Source organism: Bos mutus, chromosome X (assembly GCF_027580195.1).
Source record: "Bos mutus isolate GX-2022 chromosome X, NWIPB_WYAK_1.1, whole genome shotgun sequence".
Lineage (NCBI taxonomy): Eukaryota > Metazoa > Chordata > Mammalia > Artiodactyla > Bovidae > Bos > Bos mutus.
In genome coordinates this window covers 79,939,350-79,958,803 of record NC_091646.1, presented here as the reverse complement: position 1 = coordinate 79,958,803, position 19,454 = coordinate 79,939,350, and the positions used below count along the sequence as shown (strand labels likewise).

Genomic DNA, 19,454 nt, shown 5'->3' with positions numbered 1-19,454 from the left:
TCTTATCCTCTGTCGTCCCCTTCTTCCTGTCCTCAATCTTTCCCAGAATCAGGGTCTTCTCAAATGAGTCAGCTCTTCGCATCAGGTGGCCAAAGTATTGAAGTTTCAGCTTCAACATCAGTCCTTCCAATGAACACCCAGGACTGATCTCCTTTAGGATGGACTGGCTGGATCTCCTTGCAGTCCAAGGGACTCTCAAGAGTCTTCTCCAACACCACAGTTCAAAAGCATTAATTCTTCGGCACTCAGCTTTCTTTATAGTCCAACTCTCACATCCATACATGACCACTGGAAAAACCATAGCCTAGACAGCATATTAAAAAGCAGAGACATTACTTTTCCAATAAAGGTCCGTCTAGTCAAGGCTATGGTGTTGGAATTGTCTGATAAATACTCTAAAGCAGCTATTATAAAAATGCTCAAATAGGTAATCACAAAAACTACTGAACCCAATGACAAAACTGGAAATCTTAACAAAGAAATAGAAGAACATATATGAAATTTTAGAACCAAAAAATATACAAAAATGGTAACAACAAAAAACACCCACCAAAAAACCTCCTTGGATGAACTCAGTAACAGAAGGGAGATGACAAAAGAAAATTCAATTTTTGCCAGCTTTATTGAGATAGCACTGCATAAGTTTAAGGTATACTGCGTAATGATTTGAACTAGAACACCTTATGCAATGATTACCACGGTAACTTTAGTGAACATTCACCATCTCATATAGATAACAAAGTAAAAGAAAAAAATTTCTTTTTCTTGTGGTAAGAACACAGATTTACCCTCTTAAGAACGTTCATAAAACATATAGCAGTGTTAATTGTGTTAATCATGTTATACATTATATCCCTACTACTTGTTTATCTTATAACTGGAAATTTGTACCTTTTGCCCATCTTTGTTACCACAAAAAAATATTGCATTTTTATTGACTATATTTTTCATACTATATATTTCATCCCTATGACTCTTTTAATTGTAACTGGATGTTTGTACTTCTTAATTTCCCTCACCTAATTCACTCATTCCACCCACTCCACAAAAAATTCAATTTAAACAACAGAGAAATAATACTGAAACTCAAACATGCACAGAAAGTAAGGGACCTATGGGACAAAAGCAAAAAGTCTAAAATTTGTGTCATCAGAGTCTTAGAAGGAGAGAAAAAAAAGACCATGATAAGAAAAAAATATTTGCTGATAACTTGCTAAATTTGGCAAATGATATAAATCCACATATTCAAGCAGCTCAGTGAACTCAGAACAGAAATAAACACAAAGAACCTCATGCCAACATACATACTAATTGCTGAAACAGAAATAATTTTCATAAAAATTATTGAAAATTAAAGAAAAGAAAAATTCTGAAGGCAACCAGAAAAAAACAATGTAGGAATTTTATACAGGAAAACAATGATTCAAATTTCTATGGATTTCTCATTATAAATCATGGACGCTAGAAAGAAGTGGACTAATATTTTTAAAATGCTAAAAGATACGTGTCAACCCCAAATTCTGTATACAGCAAAAATATCCTTCAGGAATCAAAGTGTGAAAAAAGACATTTTCAGATGAAAAAAATTTAAAAGAATTTGTCACCAGTAGATCTGTTCTAAAAGAGTAACACTAAAGGAAGGGTTTTCCAGGTTGGGCAGTGATAAAGAATCTGCTTGCCAATGTAGAAGATGCAAGGGATACAGGTTCAATCCCTGGGTGGGTTAAGATTCCCTGAAGTAGGAAATGGCAACCCACTCCAGTATTCTTACCTGGAAAATTCCATGGGCAGAGGAGCCTGGCAGGCTACAGTCCATGGAATCTCAGAGTTGGACGTTGCTGAGCACGTGTGTGCACACACACACACACACACACAGGAAGACCACTATAGGAAGGGAACTTATAAAAGTAGGAAACATGAAAGAGCATGAAATGAAGGCAGACATACAGAAATGGTATATCAAATACCCTGAAATCCAAGTGAAAATGAAAATTATAATTCAGTGTGATACAGCTTTCCATATATGTAGATGGAATACACAAGATAATTATAAAGAATAAAGAAACCTATATGAATGTAAGGTTTCTACATTCCCCTTGAAGTAGTAAAAGATTGATTTTAGGTAGACTGCAAAGCTATAATCCCTAGAACAACCACTTAAAATGTAAAAAGAAATGAAGAAAAAACATAATAGATAAACTGAAATGGAATATTAAAAGTACATTTGAATAAACCAAATGAAGGTAGAAAAGGAGAAGGAATGAAAAATATGAACAGAAAACATATTTAAAATATGACCGACCAAAATCCAAACATACTGATCATTACATTCACTATAAATGGCTTAAAAATAAGTGAAAAACAAAGACTGCCAGAATGGATTCTTTTTCATGTGACCGTAAGTTATTTGCAAGAAACTCACTTCAAATGTAATAATATAGACAGATTAAAACTAAAAGGATGAAAAAGATACACCATGCAAACACTAACCAAAATAAAGATGGAATGGGTATTTAATATCAGACAAAGGAGACATCAAAGCAAGCAAAAATAACTAAGAATAAAGATGGATACATAATACTAAAAGAATTAACCAAGAAGATAAAACAATGCTGTGTTTGTAACTGCAGCCTCAAATACATGAGGCAAAAACTGATAGAACTGAAAGGAGAAAGAGACAAATCTACAATTACAGTTGGAGTCTTCTACACTCTTCTCTCAGTCAACAATAGAAGTAGTAATGCGGTTTAGGGAGAGAGTGGGTGGGATGAATGAGGAGATTGTGACTGGCATATATACATCTCTATGTATAAAACAGATAGCTAATGAGAACCTACTGTATAGCACAGGTATCTCTACTCAATGGCCTCTGGTGACCTAAATTGGAAGGAAATCCAGAAAAGACAGGATATATGTATACATAGAGCTGATTCACTATGCTACATAGCAGACTGATACAACATTGTAAAGCAACTATAATTCAATAAAGATTTTAAAAAACAAGAGAAGTAGTGCATAGCAAATGAGCAAGGATATAGAAAAATTGAACAATACCATTCAAACATCTAGATCTAACCAACATTTATAGAAAACTCTACTAAACAACAACAGGGTTTACATTATTTTCAAGTGCACATGAAACATTCACCTAAATAAACCATATCTTGGGTCATAAAACAAATCAGAACAAATTGAAAGTAATCAAAACCACTGAAAATATACTCTCTGATGAAAATGTAATTGAAGTACAAATTAGTAACAAAGATAATAAGAAAAATCTCAAAACATGTGGAAATTAAACATAACCAAATAAACATGGAAGAAAGAGGAAGTCTCAAGAGAAGAAAAAATTTGGAACTGAAAAAGCCCCCAAAATACAGCATATCAAAACATAGAGGCTCTAGAGAATAAAGACTAAAACTTAGTGTGTGGAAAATTTTTAAATCACTTAGGAGGTAATAAGATCCCAGTATAGGATGCATTTGTCAAAAAATATAGAACATTACAGCAAGGAGATCAAACCAGTCAGTCACAAAGGAAATCAGTCCTGAATATACATTGGAAGGACTGATGCTGAAATTGAAGCTTCAATGCTTTGGCCACCTGATGCAAAGAACTGACTCATTGGAAAAGACCCTGATGCTGGGAAAGATTGAAGGTGGGAGGAGAAGGGGACAACAGAGGATGAGATGGTTGGATGGTATCACCTATTCAATGGACATGAGTTTGAGCAAGCTCTGGGAGTTGGTGATGGACAGGGAAGCCTGCTGTGCTGCATTCCATGGGGTTGCAAAGAGCTGGACGTGACTGAGCAACTGAACTGACTGATAGAACTTTACAGCAGAGAAAGCCAACAAAATATTAGAATGAAATGTATGAAAATTTTAAAAAATCATTTAGGAGGTCGGGAATCCCAGGATGGAATCCCAGAATATAACAAAAGAACCTAATCATATTAAGTTCAGTTCAGTTCAGTCGCTCAGTTGTGTGTGAATCTTTGCGACCCCATAGACAGCAGCATGCCAGGCCTCCCTGTCCATCACCAACTCCCAGAGTTTACTTAAACTCATGTCCATTGAGTCGGTGATGCCATCCAACCATCTCATCCTCTGTTGTCCCTTTCTCCTCCCACCTTCAATCTTTCCCAGCATCAGGGTCTTTTCCAATGGGTCAGTTCTTCACATCAGTTGGCCAAAGTATTGGAGTTTCAGCTTCAACATCAGTCCTTCTAATGAATATTCAGGACTGATTTCTTTTAGGATGGACTGGTTGGATCCCCTACAAATGTATAATAGAATCTCACATAAAGGAGTAGAGGAACAAGTGCTGACCTACATAACTTTGGAAATGAGTGGCACCGTTAATATTAAAGGCAAAAGAAACTATACATAAGCACTGCATTCTAGTTGATAAAGGTATTTCCAACTGGGTTACAAATTAACAAATCTGAAACCACTATACATTATACTGAAATTGAACAATTAAATAAAGGGAAAGGGGATGGTGAGAGCCTCTCACTGTTGGACTGGGAGGTTATAGATAAACAAGAGAAAGCTATATAATCCATATGGTAATGGATTAGAGTTGGAGATAATATCAATGTGTATTTAATATAGATACAGATAGTTACATACAGAAATATTCATAGACATGGATATATATGAGTTAATATGCATATTCTTTATCTTTCAGCTAAAAGAATCTAGAAGCAATGACATCCCAGAAGCAAGGAGTACACCAAACACCCAGATCTTCGTTTCTAATCTGTTCTCCAATAAAATGATTTATGGTTCCTTGTGGAAACAATGGCTTCTAGGAGCAGGAAATATACAAGATGAGCTTGGAGAGTCTTCTGGTGTCTTTGTGAAAGTGTTTCTCAGCCGTGTCCAACTCTTTGCCACTCCATGGACTGCAGCCTGCCAAGCTCCTCTGTCCATGGAATTCTCCAGGCAAGAATACTGAGTGTGGATGAAACTGGAGCCTATTATACAGAGTGAAGTAAGCCAGAAAGAAAAACACCAATACAGTATACTAACGCATATATATGGAATGTAGAAAGATGGTAACAATAACCCTATATGCAAGACAGCAAGAGAGACACAGATGTATAGAACAGTCTTTTGGACTCTGTGGGAGAAAGCGAGGGTGAGATGATTTGAGAGAATAACATTGAAACATGTATATTATCATATGTGAAACAGATCGCCAGTCCAGGTTTGATGCATGAGACAGGGTGCTCGGGGTTGGTGCAGAGGGATGGGATGGGGAGGGAGGCTCATGATGGGGAACACATGTACACCCATGGCTGAGTCATGTCAATGTGTGGCAAAACCACTACAATATTGTAAAGTAATTAGCCTCCAATCAAAATAAATAAATTAAAACAAACAACAACAACAACAACAACAAAAATAAATCCACTTCATACCTTTCAAAAAAACAGAATACTAGAGTGGGTAGCCATTTCCTTCTGGAGGGGATCTTCCTGATCCAGGGATCAAATCCTATTTTCCTGCATTACAGGCAGATTCTTTACCATCTGGGCCACCAGGGAAACCCATGGACTGTAGCTCTTTCCTACTCCAGGGGATCTTTCTGACTCAGGGCTTGAACCTGTGTCTCTTGCATCTCCTGCATTTGCAGGCAGATTCTTTACCACTGTGCCACATGGGGTAAATCTGCTACTGCTACTGCTAAGTCGCTTAAGTCATCTCCGACTCTGTGCGACTCCAGAGATGGCAGCCACCAGGCCCCCCATCCCTGGGATTCTCCAGGCAAGAACACTGGAGTGGGTTGCCATTTCCTTCTCCAATGCATGAAACTGAAAAAATAAAGTGAAGTCACTCAGTCGTGTCCGACTCCTAGCGACCCCATGGACTGCAGCCTACCAGGCCCCTCTGTCCATGGGATTTTCCAGGCAAGAGTACTGGAGTGGGTTGCCATTGCCTTCTCCGAGGGTAAATCTAGGCAGGGCTAAAGATCAGAGTCCATTCTGTGTCTCACTTTCTCTGCATGGCCCAGCAAATATTTGTTTTTCCATCTTCATAGGAAATGCCTTACTCCCCTTTGAAGTTCCCCCAACATCTTCTTTTGTCGTTAGCTAAAGATGGTATTTAAGGTGAGGGCTTCAGTCATTTTGGTGAGTTATTTAGTTTTCCTGGGTCTCTCCTATAATTAGGTCTCTCTCCTAATAAAAGTATACATGTTATTAAAATTTTGTTTGATTTTCTCCTTTGTTTCATGTTAATTTAATTCTTAGACCAGTCAGAACCTAGAAGGAAAGAGAAAAATTTCTTCCCCCCAACAATGGTAAGTAAAGAAGTGTTCAAAAACAAAATTCTTCAAAATAACTGACTAGTACTCCTCAAAATTGTCAGGTCATTAAAAACAAGGAAAGTCTGAGAAACTGTTAAGCCAAAAGGAGCCTAGGATACATGACTGCTAAATATAATGTGGTGTCCTAGATGAGATCCTGGGACAGAAAAAGGATATAAAGTAAAAACTAAGGAAATGAAAGTAAAATATGGGCTTCAGTTGACAATCATATATTAAGACTGATTCATTATTTGTGACAAATGTACCATACTAATGTATAAGATGCTAATAATTGGGGAAACTGGGTGTGAGGTGTATGGAAACTTTCTGTACTATCTTAATAATTTTTCCATAAATCTAAAACTATCCCACCAAAATAAAGCTTAATTTTAAAAAATCTTAGTAGATCCAACAAAGTAGTGCTTATAAGGAAAATTTATAGCATCAAATACTTGTATTTTTTAGCATGAAATTCTTGTATTATAAAAAGAAAGGTCTCACATCAAAAATCTAAGCCTCCATTTTAAGAAACCAGAAATAGAATGAAATAAAAACAAGGCATGTATAGGGAAGGAAATAATAAAGATAAGAGCAGAAATCAATGAAATTTAAAATTGGAAAACAACAGAGAAAATCAATAAAAGCAAAGCTGGATCTTTGAAAAGATTAACAAAATTAATAAACCTCTATCAAGACTAACAAAGAAAAAAAAAAGAAGACACAAATTACAAATATCAGGAATGAAAGGAGTGATATCACTACAGATATCCAAGACATTACAAAGATAATAATGAACAACTCTAAACAAAAATATTCAGCAACATTGATGAAATGGATCAAGTTCTCAAAAACCACAAACTATCAAAACTCACCCAATAGGAAATTTATCACTACTGCATAATCCTATAACTACTATTCAAGAATTTGCATAATCCTATAACTACTATTCCAGAGAAGGCAATGGCACCCCACTCCAGTCCTCTTGCCTGAAAAATCCCATGGACAGAGGAGCCTGGTAGGCTGCAGTCCATGGGGTTGCTAAGCGTCGGGCACGACTGAGCGACTTCACTTTCACTTTTCACTTTCATGCATTGGAGAAGGCAATGGCAACCCACTCCAGCGTTCTTGCCTGGAAAATCCCAGGGACGGGGGAGCCTGGTGGGCTGCCGTCTTTGGGGTCGCACAGACTCGGACACGACTGAAGTGATTTAGCAGCAGCAGCAGCATAACTACTATTCAAGAATTTGAATTTGCAGTTATAAACCTCCAAAAAATAAGTCTTCTGGGCCCACATGGTTTCACCTGAAAATTTTTCGAGACATTTAAAGAAGAAATGATAATTCAACACAAACTTTTTCAGAAAATAGAAGAAGAGGGAGGAGAAAGCCTTCTAAAACTGCAGAGTAAGGACCTAGCTGAACTTACTTTTAAGACAATGAAAATATGGGCAAAACAACAAAAACCAACCATTTCAGAACTCTGAGAATTATCCAAAGACAAAGAACAAAATAAAACTCATTTACCCAGGACAAACTACTGAGGTCTGTGACATTTTAAACTGTGGCAGTTCACATTCCTGCTTTCTCCTCAGCTCAGTGTCGCAGTAGCCAAAACCCAGCACTGCAACAATGGAGAAAGAACTCTTTCGAGCTCTCTTCTAAGCACCTGTGGTGCTCGAGAAGACTCGAGAGTCCATTGGACTGCAAGGGGATCAAACCAGTCAGTCCTAGAGGAAATCAACCCTGAATATTCATTGGAAGGACTGATGCTGAAGCTCCAATACTTTGGCCACCCGATGCAAAGAGCTGACCCACTGGGAAAGACCTTGATGCTGGGAAAGACTGAAGGCAAAAGGAGAAGGGGGCAACAGAGGATGAGATGGTTAGATAGCATCACTGATTCAGTGGACATGAGTTTGAACAAACTCTGGGAGATAGTGGAGTACAGAGGAAGCTGGCATGCTACAGTCCATGGGGTCACAAAGAGTCGGACAAGATTTAGTGACTGAACAACAATAACAACAAAAGCACCATCCCTAGAGCAAAATCAATATTTTGTCCAACAACCTAGGGAAATCTCTATTGAGAGTGAGGTAGATGTTTGATTTCACTCAGAGTTCAGTTCAGCCCTGCCAGGCATAGGTATGGGGTGGGTGGGGAAGGTAGGGAGCTACCTCCAGGACATTGCTGAAACAATAGGAAAGTGCTTGGCAACAACTCAGATGCTTAAGACTATGATTTCAGTTGGGGCAAATAAGAGCCTGATCTACAACTTTAAAAGAATGTTAGATAGCTCAGTTGCTAAAGAATCTGCCTGCAATGCAGGAGACTCTGGTTTGATTCCTGTGTTGAGAAGATCCCCTAGAGAAGGGAAAGGCTACCCACTCTAGTAATTTTGGGCTTCCCTTGTGGTTTAGCTGGTAAAGAATCTGCCTGCAATGCAAGAGACCTGGGTTCAATCCCTGGGTTGGGAAGATCCCCTGGCTACCCACTCCACAATTCTGGCTTAGAGAATTCCATGGACTGTATAGTCCATGGGGTTCCAAAGAGTTGGACACTACTGAGTGACTTTCACTTTTCAGGGCAACTAGATGACCGTAAGAAACTTTAAAAAACCTCTGTCATATCCCCAGGAATGTAAACATATGCCAGGACAGGAAAGACCTGAAACAGGAAAAGGGACAAGTCACTTTAATTGTGACTGAACTTGAGTTCATGGGCAACCAGGAAGTAAACTGCAAATATGCCTTGCAAACTGAAGCCTGAAGGCATGCCTTCTCACAGAAATTTCCTTGGCAACAAAAACCAGACAGATCAGATTAGATCAGTTGCTCAGTCGTGTCCGACTCATTGCGACCCCATGAATCGCAGCAAGCCAGGCCTCCCTGTCCATCACCAACTCCCAGAGTTCACTCAGATTCATGTCCATCAAGTCAGTGATGCCATCCAGCCATTTCATCCTCTGTCGTCCCCTTCTCTTCTTACTCCCAATCCCTCCCAGCATCAGAGTCTTTTCCAATGAGTCAACTCTTCGCATGAGGTGGCCAAAGTACTGGAGTTTCAGCTTTAGCATCATTCCTTCCAAAGAAGTCCCAGGGCTGATCTCCTTCAGAATGGACTGGTTGGATCTCCTTGCAGTCCAAGGGACTCACAAGAGTCTTCTCCAACACCACAGTTCAAAAGCATCAATTCTTCGGTGCTCAGCCTTCTTCACAGTCCAACTCTCACATCCATACATGACCACTAGAAAAACCATAGCCTTGACTAGACGGACCTTTGTTGGCAAAGTAATGTCTCTGCTTTTGAATATGCTATCTAGGTTGGTCATAACTTTCCTTCCAAGGAGTAAGCATCTTTTAATTTCATGGCTGCAGTCACCATCTGCAGTGATTTTGGAACCCAGAAAAATAAAGTCTGACACTGTTTCCACTGTTTCCCCATCTATTTCCCATGAAGTGATGGGACTGGATGCCATGATCTTCGTTTTCTGAATGATGAGCTTTAAGCCAACTTTTTCACTCTCCACTTTCACCTTCATCAAGAGGCTTTTTACTTCCTCTTCAGTTTCTGCTATAAGGGTGGTGTCATCTGCATATCTGAGGTTATTGATATTTCTCCTGGCAATCTTGATTCCAGCTTGTGTTTCTTCCAGTTCAGCGTTTCTCATTATGTACTCTGCATATAAGTTAAATAAACAGGGTGACAATATACAGCCTTGATGTACTCCTTTTCCTATTTGGGACCAGTCTGTTGTTTCATGTCCAGTTCTAACTGTTGCTTCCTGCCTGCATACAGATTTCTCAAGAGGCAGGTCAGGTGGTCTGGTATCCCATCTCTTTCAGAATTTTCCACAGTTTATTGTGATCCATACAGTCAAAGGCTTTGGCATAGTCAATAAAGCAGAAATAGATGTTTTTCTGGAACTCTCTTGCTTTTTCCATGATCCAGCGGATGTTGGCAATTTGATCTCTGGTTCCTCTGCCTTTTCTAAAACCAGCTTGAACATCAGGAAGTTCACGGTTCACATATTGCTGAAGCCTGGCTTGGAGAATTTTGAGCATTACTTTACTAGCGTGTGAGATAAGTGCAATTGTGTGGTAGTTTGGGCATTCTTTGGCATTGCCTTTCTTTGGGATTGGAATGAAAACTGACCTTTTCCAGTCCTGTGGCCACTGCTGAGTTTTCCAAATTTGCTGGCATATTGAGTGCAGCACTTTCAAAGCATCATCTTTCAGGATGTGGAATAGCTCAACTGGAATTCTATCACCTCCACTAGCTTTGTTCGTAGTGATGCTTTCTAAGGCCCACTTGACTTCACATTCCAGGATGTATGGCTCTAGGTCAGTGATCACACCATCATGATTATCTTGGTCATGAAGATCTTTTTTGTACAGTTCTTCTGTGTATTCTTGCCATCTCTTCTTAATATCTTCTGCTTCTGTTAGGTCCATACCATTTCCGTCCTTTCTCGAGCCCATCTTTGCATGAAATGTTCCTTTGGTATCTCTGATTTTCTTGAAGAGATCTCTAGTCTTTGCCATTCTGTTGTTTTCCTCTATTTCTTCGCATTGATTGCTGAAGAAGGCTTTCTTATCTCTTCTTGCTATTCTTTGAAACTCTGCATTCAGATGTTTATATCTTTCCTTTTCTCCTTTGCTTTTCACTTCTCTTCTTTTCACAGCTATTTGTAAGGCCTCCCCAGACAGCCATTTTGCTTTTTTGCATTTCTTTTCCATGAGGATGGTCTTGATCCCTGTCTCCTGTACAATGTCACGAAATCATTCCATAGCTCATCAGGCACTCTATCTATCAGACCTAGGCCCTTAAATCTATTTCTCACTTCCACTGTATAATCATAAGGGATTTGATTTAGGTCATACCTGAATGGTCTAGTGGTTTTCCCTACTTTCTTCAATTTAAGTATGAATTTGGCAATAAGGAGTTCATGGTCTCAGCCACAGTCAGCTCCTGGTCTTGTTTTTGCTGACTGTATAGAGCTTCTCCATCTTTGGCTGCAAAGAATATAATCAATCTGATTTCGGTGTTGACCATCTGGTGATGTCCATGTACAGAGTCTTCTCTTGTGTTGTTGGAAGAGGGTGTTTGTTATGACCAGTGCATTTTCTTGGCAAAAACTCTATTTGTCTTTGCCCTGCTTCATTCTGTATTCCAAGGCCAAATTTGCCTGTTACTCCAGGTGTTTCTTGACTTCCTACTTTTGCATTCCAGTCCCCTATAATGAAAAGGACATCTTTTTTGGGTGTTAGTTGTAAAAGGTCTTGTAGGTCTTCATAGAACTGTTCAACTTCAGCTTCTTCAGCGTTACTGGTTGGGGCATAGACTTGGATTACTGTGATATTGAATGGTAAGGCGTTTAATAAAGTCTTTGCCTGCAATGCAGGAGACCTGAGTTTAATCCCTGGTTGGGGAAGATCCCCTGGAGAAGCGAATGGCTACCCACTCCAGTATTCTTGCCTGCAGTATTTCATGGGTAGAGGAGGCTGGTGGGCTACAGTCCATGGGGTCAAATAGTCAGGCATGACTGAGTGACTAACACTTTCACTTCCTTTCTGACCAATTACTTGCTCACCACTAAATGTACTGGCCCAGATGTGAACCCCAGTATACCAGGCTTTAAAAATTTTTTAGAAATTTTCTAGCTAGCAAATAACTCAAGGAATACAGAGTTAGGGAAGGAAAATCACTAAAAAAATACACAGCAACAAGAAAATAAAACCAGAATAACAAACAAACAGAAAACAGCAACAACAACAAACTATGGTGAGGAAGGGGGTGGAAGAATCTGGTATAGGAGCTATTACAATCTACAACATCCAGTTTTCATCACAAAATTAACAGAAATGCAAAGAAATAGGGATGTATATCACATACACTGAGAAGGAAAAAAAAGAGTGAAAAAAAAGTCCTGAAAGAGGCCAACATTTTGGATGTAGTAGACAAAGCCTTTAAAATCAGCTATTATAGATGTATTCAAATTTAAGGAAACTCTGCCTAAAAAATTAAAGTATGATAACAGTGTCTCACACCAAATAGAGAATATAAACAAAGAGACAGAAATTAGTTTTTTTTAAAAAAAGAGAAATTCTGGAGTTGAAAAGTATAAAAACTGAAATACATTCACTGCTGCTGCTGCTAAGTCGCTGCAGTTGTGTCCAACTCTGTGCCGACCCCATAGACGGCAGCACCAGGCTCCCCTGTCCCTGGGATTTTCCTGGCAAGAATACTGGAGTGGACTGTCATTTCCTTCTCCAATGCATGAAAGTGAAAAGTGAAAGTGAAGTCGGTCAGTTGTGTCCAAATCTCAGCGACCCCATGGACTGCAGCCCACCAGGCTCCTCTGTCCATGGGATTGTCCAGGCAAGAGTACTGGAGTGGGGTGCCAGTAGCTTCTCCCATACATTCACTATAGGGGCTCAATAACAGATTTGAGTGAGCAAAAGAAAGAATCAGCCAACAAGAAGATCACATAATAGAGAAATCCACTCTGAGAAACAGAAAGAAAGAATGAAACAAAATGAAGAAAACCTTGAAGACCTGTGGAATACCATCAAGCATTACAAAATATGCATAATGGAAGTTCCAAAAGGTGAACAGAAAGGGGCAGAAAAAATATCAATGAGATTCATATCTATGCATATCATAATTCAACTGATAAAGTCAGTGTTATCTAGTATGAATCTCATTGAGTTTATTCTAGAAAAAACTTTTAAAAGAAGAGTAAACTATAGCCTGTAGAAAGATGGAAATAATAAAGATTAGAATGGAGATAAAGAAAACAAAAACAATAAAGAAAGTCAGTGAAACTAAAAGTTGTTTTTTTAAAAAATATCAACAAAATTGACAATCCTTTTACTAGACTGACCAAGGGAAAACAAAAGAGAGAAAAGATTCAAAGTACTAAAATAAAAATAAATAAAAGAGGGGACATCACTATAAATCTTACAGAAATAAAAAGATTTTAAGAGAATTCTATGAAATTTCATATGACAACAAATTTCGTAATTTGAATGAAAGGGCCAGATTTCTATAAAATCACATACATTGACTCATGGAAAGAGAAAAATCTTAATAGACCTATAACGAGGAAGGAGACTGAATTGATATTTCTAACATATAAAACCAAGGTCCAGATGGCTTTATTGTTTAATTCTACCATACAATTAAGGAAAAATTAACACTAATTCTTTATAAATCCTTCTAAAAAAACAGGATACAAAAAAATGGCAAAAGTCTAAAATAGGCACTAAACCAAAGAGGATATATGGATAGCAAATAAGCATAAGGGAAAAAAATATCTAATATCACAAATCATCAGGGAAATGAAAATTAAAACCACCATGTAATACTACCACACACCTATTACATTTGTTAAACTTAATAATACCAGTAATATGATATGCTGAGAGCATCCAGAGAAACCAGAAGTTTCATACATTACTGATGGGAATGGAAAATGATGCAGCTGCTTAGGAAAACAGTTTTGAAGTTTCTTAAAAATTTAAAATGTACATATATATGACTGAGCAATTTTATTTCTGAGTATTTTATCCAAGTGAACTGGAAAGCTGCACATGAATATTTACAGCAGCTTTATTTGTAAAACCCAACACTGAAACAATCCTAATGTCTTTCAACAGGTAAATAGATAAACAAGCTGTGGTACATCATGCCATGTGATGCCATGGAATATTACTCAGAAACAAAAAGGAAAAAGCTATTAAAACACAAAATAACTTAAAAAATAGCAAAGACAATGTTCTGAGTCAAAAAAGGCAATCTCAAAAGGCATGTTTTCTTACCAGGAGATCCCATGGTTGATTAGAAAGATGCGGTGTAGTGCAAGTGCCTGACAATTTGTTTGATTGTAATATAAATAAGTGCCTGGCATTAAGCTTTTTTTTTTTCCCATGGGTGTACATGTGTTCCCCATCCTGAACCCCCGCTCCCACCTCCCTCCCCATCCCATCCCTCTGGGTCATCCCAGTGCACCAGCCCCGAGCGTCCTGTATCATGCATTGAACCTGGACTGGCGATCCGTTTCACATATGATAATATACATGTTTCAATGCCATTCTCCCAAATCATCCCACCCTCACCCTCTCCCGCAGAGTCCAAAAGGCTGTTCTATACATCTGTGTCTCTTTTGCCATCTCGCATACAGGGTTATCGTGACCATCTTTCTAAATTCCATATATATGCGTTAGTATACTGTATTGGTGTTTTTCTTTCTGACTTACTTCCCTCTGTATAATAGGCTCCAATTTCATCCACCTCATTAGAACTGATTCAAATGTATTCTTTTTAATGGCTGAGTAATACTCCATTGTGTATATGTACCACAGCTTTCTTATCCATTTGTCTGCTGATGGGCATCTAGGTTGCTTCCATATCCTGGCTATTATAAACAGTGCTGCGATGAACACTGGGGTACACAGGTCTCTTTCAGTTCTGGTTTCCTTGGTGTGTATACCTAGCAGTGGAATTGCTGGGTCGTATGGTAGTTCTATTTCCAGCCTTTTAAGGAATCTCCACACTGTTCTCCATAGTGGCTGTACTAGTTTGCATTCACACCAACAGTGTAAGACAGTTCCTTTTTCTCCGCACCCTCTCCAGCATTTATTGTTTGTAGAGGTTTTGAGAGCAGCCATTCTGACCAGCGTGAGGTGGTACCTCATTGTGGTTTTGATTTGCATTTCTCTGATAATGAGTGATGTTGAACATCTTTTCATGTGTTTGTTAGCCATCTGTAGGTCTTCTTTGGAGAAATGTCTGTTTAGTTCTTTGGCCCATTTTTTGATTGAGTCATTTATTTTTCTGGAATTGAGCTGCATGAGCTGCTTCTATAGTTTTGAGATTAATTCTTTGTCAGTTGCTTCGTTTTCTATTATTTTCTCCCATTCCGAAGGCTGTCTTTTCACTTTGCTTATGGTTTCCTTCATTGTGCAAAAGCTTTTAAGTTCAATCAGGTCCCATTTGTTTATTTTTGCTTTTGTTTCCATTACTCTGGGAGGTGGGTCATAGAGGATCCTGCTGTGTTTTATGTCGGAGAGTGTTTTTTTCCCTATGTTTTCCTCTAGGAGTTTTATAGTTTCTGGTCTTACGTTTAGATCTTTAATCCATTTTGAGTTTATTTCTGTGTATGGTGTTGGAAAGTGTTCTAGTTTCATTCTTTTACAAGTGGTTGACCAGTTCCCAGCGCCACTTGTTAAGGAGATTGTCTTTCCTCCATTGTATGTTCTTGCCTACTTTGTCGAAGATAAGGTGTCCATAGGTGTGTGGATTCATCTCTGAGCTTTCTATTTTGTTCCATTGATCTATATTTCTGTCTTTGTGCCAGTACCATACGGTCTTGATGACTGTGGCTTTGTAGTAGAGCCTGAAGTCAGGCAGGTTGATTCCTACTGTTCCATTCTTCTTTCTCAACATTGCTTTGGCTATTTGAAGTTTTTGTATCTCCATACAAATTGTGAAATAATTTGTTCTAGTTCTCTGAAAAATACTGTTGGTAGCTTGATAGGGATTGCATTGAATCTATAGATTGCTTTGGGTAGTATATACATTTTCACTATATTGATTCTTCTGATCAATGAACACAGTATATTTCTCCATCTATTTGTGTCCTCTTTGATTTCTTTCACCAGTGTTTTATAGTTTTCTATATATAGGTCTTTTGTTTCTTTAGGCAGATGTATTCCTAAGTATTTTATTCTTTTCATTGCAATGGTGAATGGAATTGTTTCCTTAATTTCTCTTTGTTTTCTCATTGTTAGTGTATAGGAATGCAAGGGATTTCTGTGTGTTGACTTTATATCCTGCAACTTTACTATATTCATTGATTAATTCTAGTAATTTTCTGGTGGAGCCTTTAGGGTTTTCTATGTAGAGGATCATGTCATCTGCAAACAGTGAGAGTTTTACTTCTTCTTTTCCGATCTGGATTCCTTTTATTTCTTTTTCTGCTCTGATTGCTGTGGCCAAAACTTCCAATGCTATGTTGAATAGTAGTGGTGAGAGTGGGCACCCTTGTCTTGTTTCTGACTTTAGGGGAAATGCTTTCAGTTTTTCACCATTGAGGATAATGTTTGCTGTGGGTCTGTCATATATAGCTTTTATTATGTTGAGGTATGTTCCTTCTATTCCTGCTTTCTGGAAGATTTTTATCATAAATGGATGTTGAATTCTGTCAAAGACTTTCTCTGCATCTATTGAGATAATCATATGTTTTTTATTTTTCAATTAGTTAATGTGGTGTTTTACATTGATTTGCGGATATTGAAGAATCCTTGCATCCCTGGGATAAAGCCCTCTTGGTCATGATGTATGACCTTTTTAATATGTTTTTGGATTCTGTTTGCTAGAATTTTGTTAAGGATTTTTGCATCTATGTTCACCAATGATATTGGCCTGTAGTTTTCTTTTTTTGTGTGGCATCTTTGTCAAGTTTTGGTATTAGGGTGATGGTGGCCTCATATAATGAATTTGGAAGTCTACCTTCCTCTGCAATTTGCTGGAAAAGTTTGAGTAGGATAGGTGTTAGCTCGTCTCTAAATTTTTGGTAGAATTCAGCTGTGAAGCCGTCTGGTCCTGGGCTTTTGTTTGCTGGACGATTTCTGATTACAGTTTCAATTTCTCTGTTTGTGATGGGTCTGTTAAGATTTTCTATGTCTTCCTGGTTCAGTTTTGGAAAGTTGTACTTTTCTAAGAATTTGTCCATTTCTTCCAAGTTGTCCATTTTATTTGCATATAGTTGCTGATAATAGTTTCTTATGATCCTTTGTATTTCTGTGTTATCTGTTGTGATCTCTCCATTTTCATTTCTAATTTTATTGGTTTGATTTTTCTCCCTTTGTTTCTTGATGTGTCTGGGTAATGTTTTGTCAATTTTATTTATCTTCAAAAAGCCAGTTTTTGGCTTTGTTGATTTTTGCTATGGTCTCTTTTGTTTCTTTTGCATTTATTTCTGCCCTAATTTTTAAGATTTCTTTCCTTCTACTAACCCTGGGGTTCTTCATTTCTTCCTTTTCTAGTTTCTTTAGGTGTAGAGTTAGGTTGGCATTAAGCTTTTGATTGCTGAGGTATGTATTTCAAAGTGGCTCAGTGGTAAAGAATCTGCCTGCCAGTGCAGAAGACATAAAAGATTCCTGGATTGGGAAGATTCCCTGGAGAAGGAAATGGCAACCCACTGCAGTATTCTTGCCTGGGAAATATCATGGACAGAGGAGCCTGGCAGGCTATAGCCCACAGGGTCTCAAAAGAGTGGGACATGACCTAACAACTAAACAATACATTTCAAAGAAATCTGTCTCAAATAAACACACTGCCAGCTATACAACTAGATAAAGAGCCAGGCCACCCCACCCATGAAGCTGCCCTTTTAGAAAGTCCTGGCTGACCTAGGTAACTGATCATTTGAGTGATCCTGCTTTTCCCTCCCCATGCTTTAATTCCCACTCTCTTTTTAAATTAACCTATAAGGAGTAAACTTGCAAAACCCTAGGTACCCCACCCTTAACCCAAATAAATGAAGAACCCCAGGTCTGCTAGTATTTGCTCTTGCTCTCTAGTGTGTGCTCCTGTTTCACATATCCCAACCAAACCTCTCATTATGTGACCCCACAGAATGTGTACTCCCCATAACCTGTGAATAATTAACCTTGTTTTTTCAAAGTTCCCCCGCCTTTTCTAGCTTCTAAGGGCTGCCTACATTCCTTGGTTTGTGACCCTTTTCTGCCACCTTCAAAGCCAGTAATGCTGCATTCTCTCTGACACTGCTTCCTTTTTCACATCTTTTCTCTGACCCTTTCTCCTACCTCTTGTACTTCAGAGGAAACTTGTGATTACTCTGGGCCCACTCAGATAATCCAGGATATCTATTTTAAAATGTTGATTACCATCTTTAATTCCATCTACAACCTCAATTACCCTTTGCCATACAACTGAACATAATCATAGGCTGCAAGAATTTGTACATGGACATCTTTGGGGGGGAATCATTATTCTGTCTACCACAAATTCTGTTGAGATCTCCTACATACCCTTATAGTTCACCCTCAACCCTCACCTTAACTATGCAGATGGAACCAAGGAAGTCTGATGTGATTAACTTGTTTATTAGTTAAGTAGAGATTGATCCTCTCTTTTTACAAATTCAAAGACATATATTTTTTCTAATATTCTCATAATAAATAAAGATCTCTTACATCAGATAGAACATGACTTTACTTTCAAGATTATCTTTGTTAGCAACAAACTCCAAATGCTAGACCAGCGGTTCCCATTGACTACCAACATTTCAAAAACTGTTTTGGTGATTGAAATTGGGCTTCCAGGTATTTGTTTTCCAAATGAAAACAACCTTTGTTTGCTCTCCAAAATCTATCACCTATTCTTATCATTATTTAATGAAAGAACATTCAGCACCAAAAAGAAAAGAATGTCAGAAAAATGTGTACTTCTTTAAATAATCTTAGGTTAATAAAAAATAAGTTTATTAGTGTTCTTTTTCTAATTTTGCTGATCTTTGACCAGGCTTTTAAAATCACTTATAAGACTGATTTACCTGTAGCAACTGTGCCACTGTCCACACGTGTCAAGGACTGGGGACGGCTTCGAAGTTTGCTTTTTAAAGATCTTGGTCTACGTGGTGATGCAGGTGATACAGGAGCTTCTGATGATTGGACTTTGCTATCTTTAATTGCTCGAAGGCGTTCATAGAGCTCCTGTAGCTCCTTATTCTGCTGGGTTTGAAGATTTACCACCTCCTGAATATGTCTGAAGGAAAATCATGCAGAAAGCACTTTAATGGCACAGGAGCCATATACATGAGCCAAGGAACTCTACCAGTACAAGTAAAGTTTAACAAGGAATTTAGATTAAGAATGTGGAAATACAGAATATTTTCACAAAATTAATATGATCAGTGCCTTCCTAAAGTGCAACATTAAACTAATCAGACATAAAGAAAAAGCTCAATAAATTGACAAGAACAAATTTATAAAACCTCAATATAGTAAAAGATAATTTAAAAAATTAAAGTTCCATAGTATTGATAATATTAACATGATTATTCTTTGCAAGTGTAAACAGGAAATAATTTTTCAACATAGTAAAAGGTTACTA

The 19,454-nt window shown here is 38.0% G+C and overlaps 1 protein-coding gene across 1 annotated transcript in view; it reads right to left on the bottom strand.

The window, feature by feature from the left end:
- WNK3 (WNK lysine deficient protein kinase 3) overlaps positions 1-19,454 on the bottom strand; it is a 188,214-nt gene that overhangs the window by 20,044 nt on the left and 148,716 nt on the right. Inside the window, 1 exon segment of the mRNA XM_070366298.1 lies at positions 18,895-19,106. Coding sequence (XP_070222399.1) covers positions 18,895-19,106 — 212 coding nt within the window.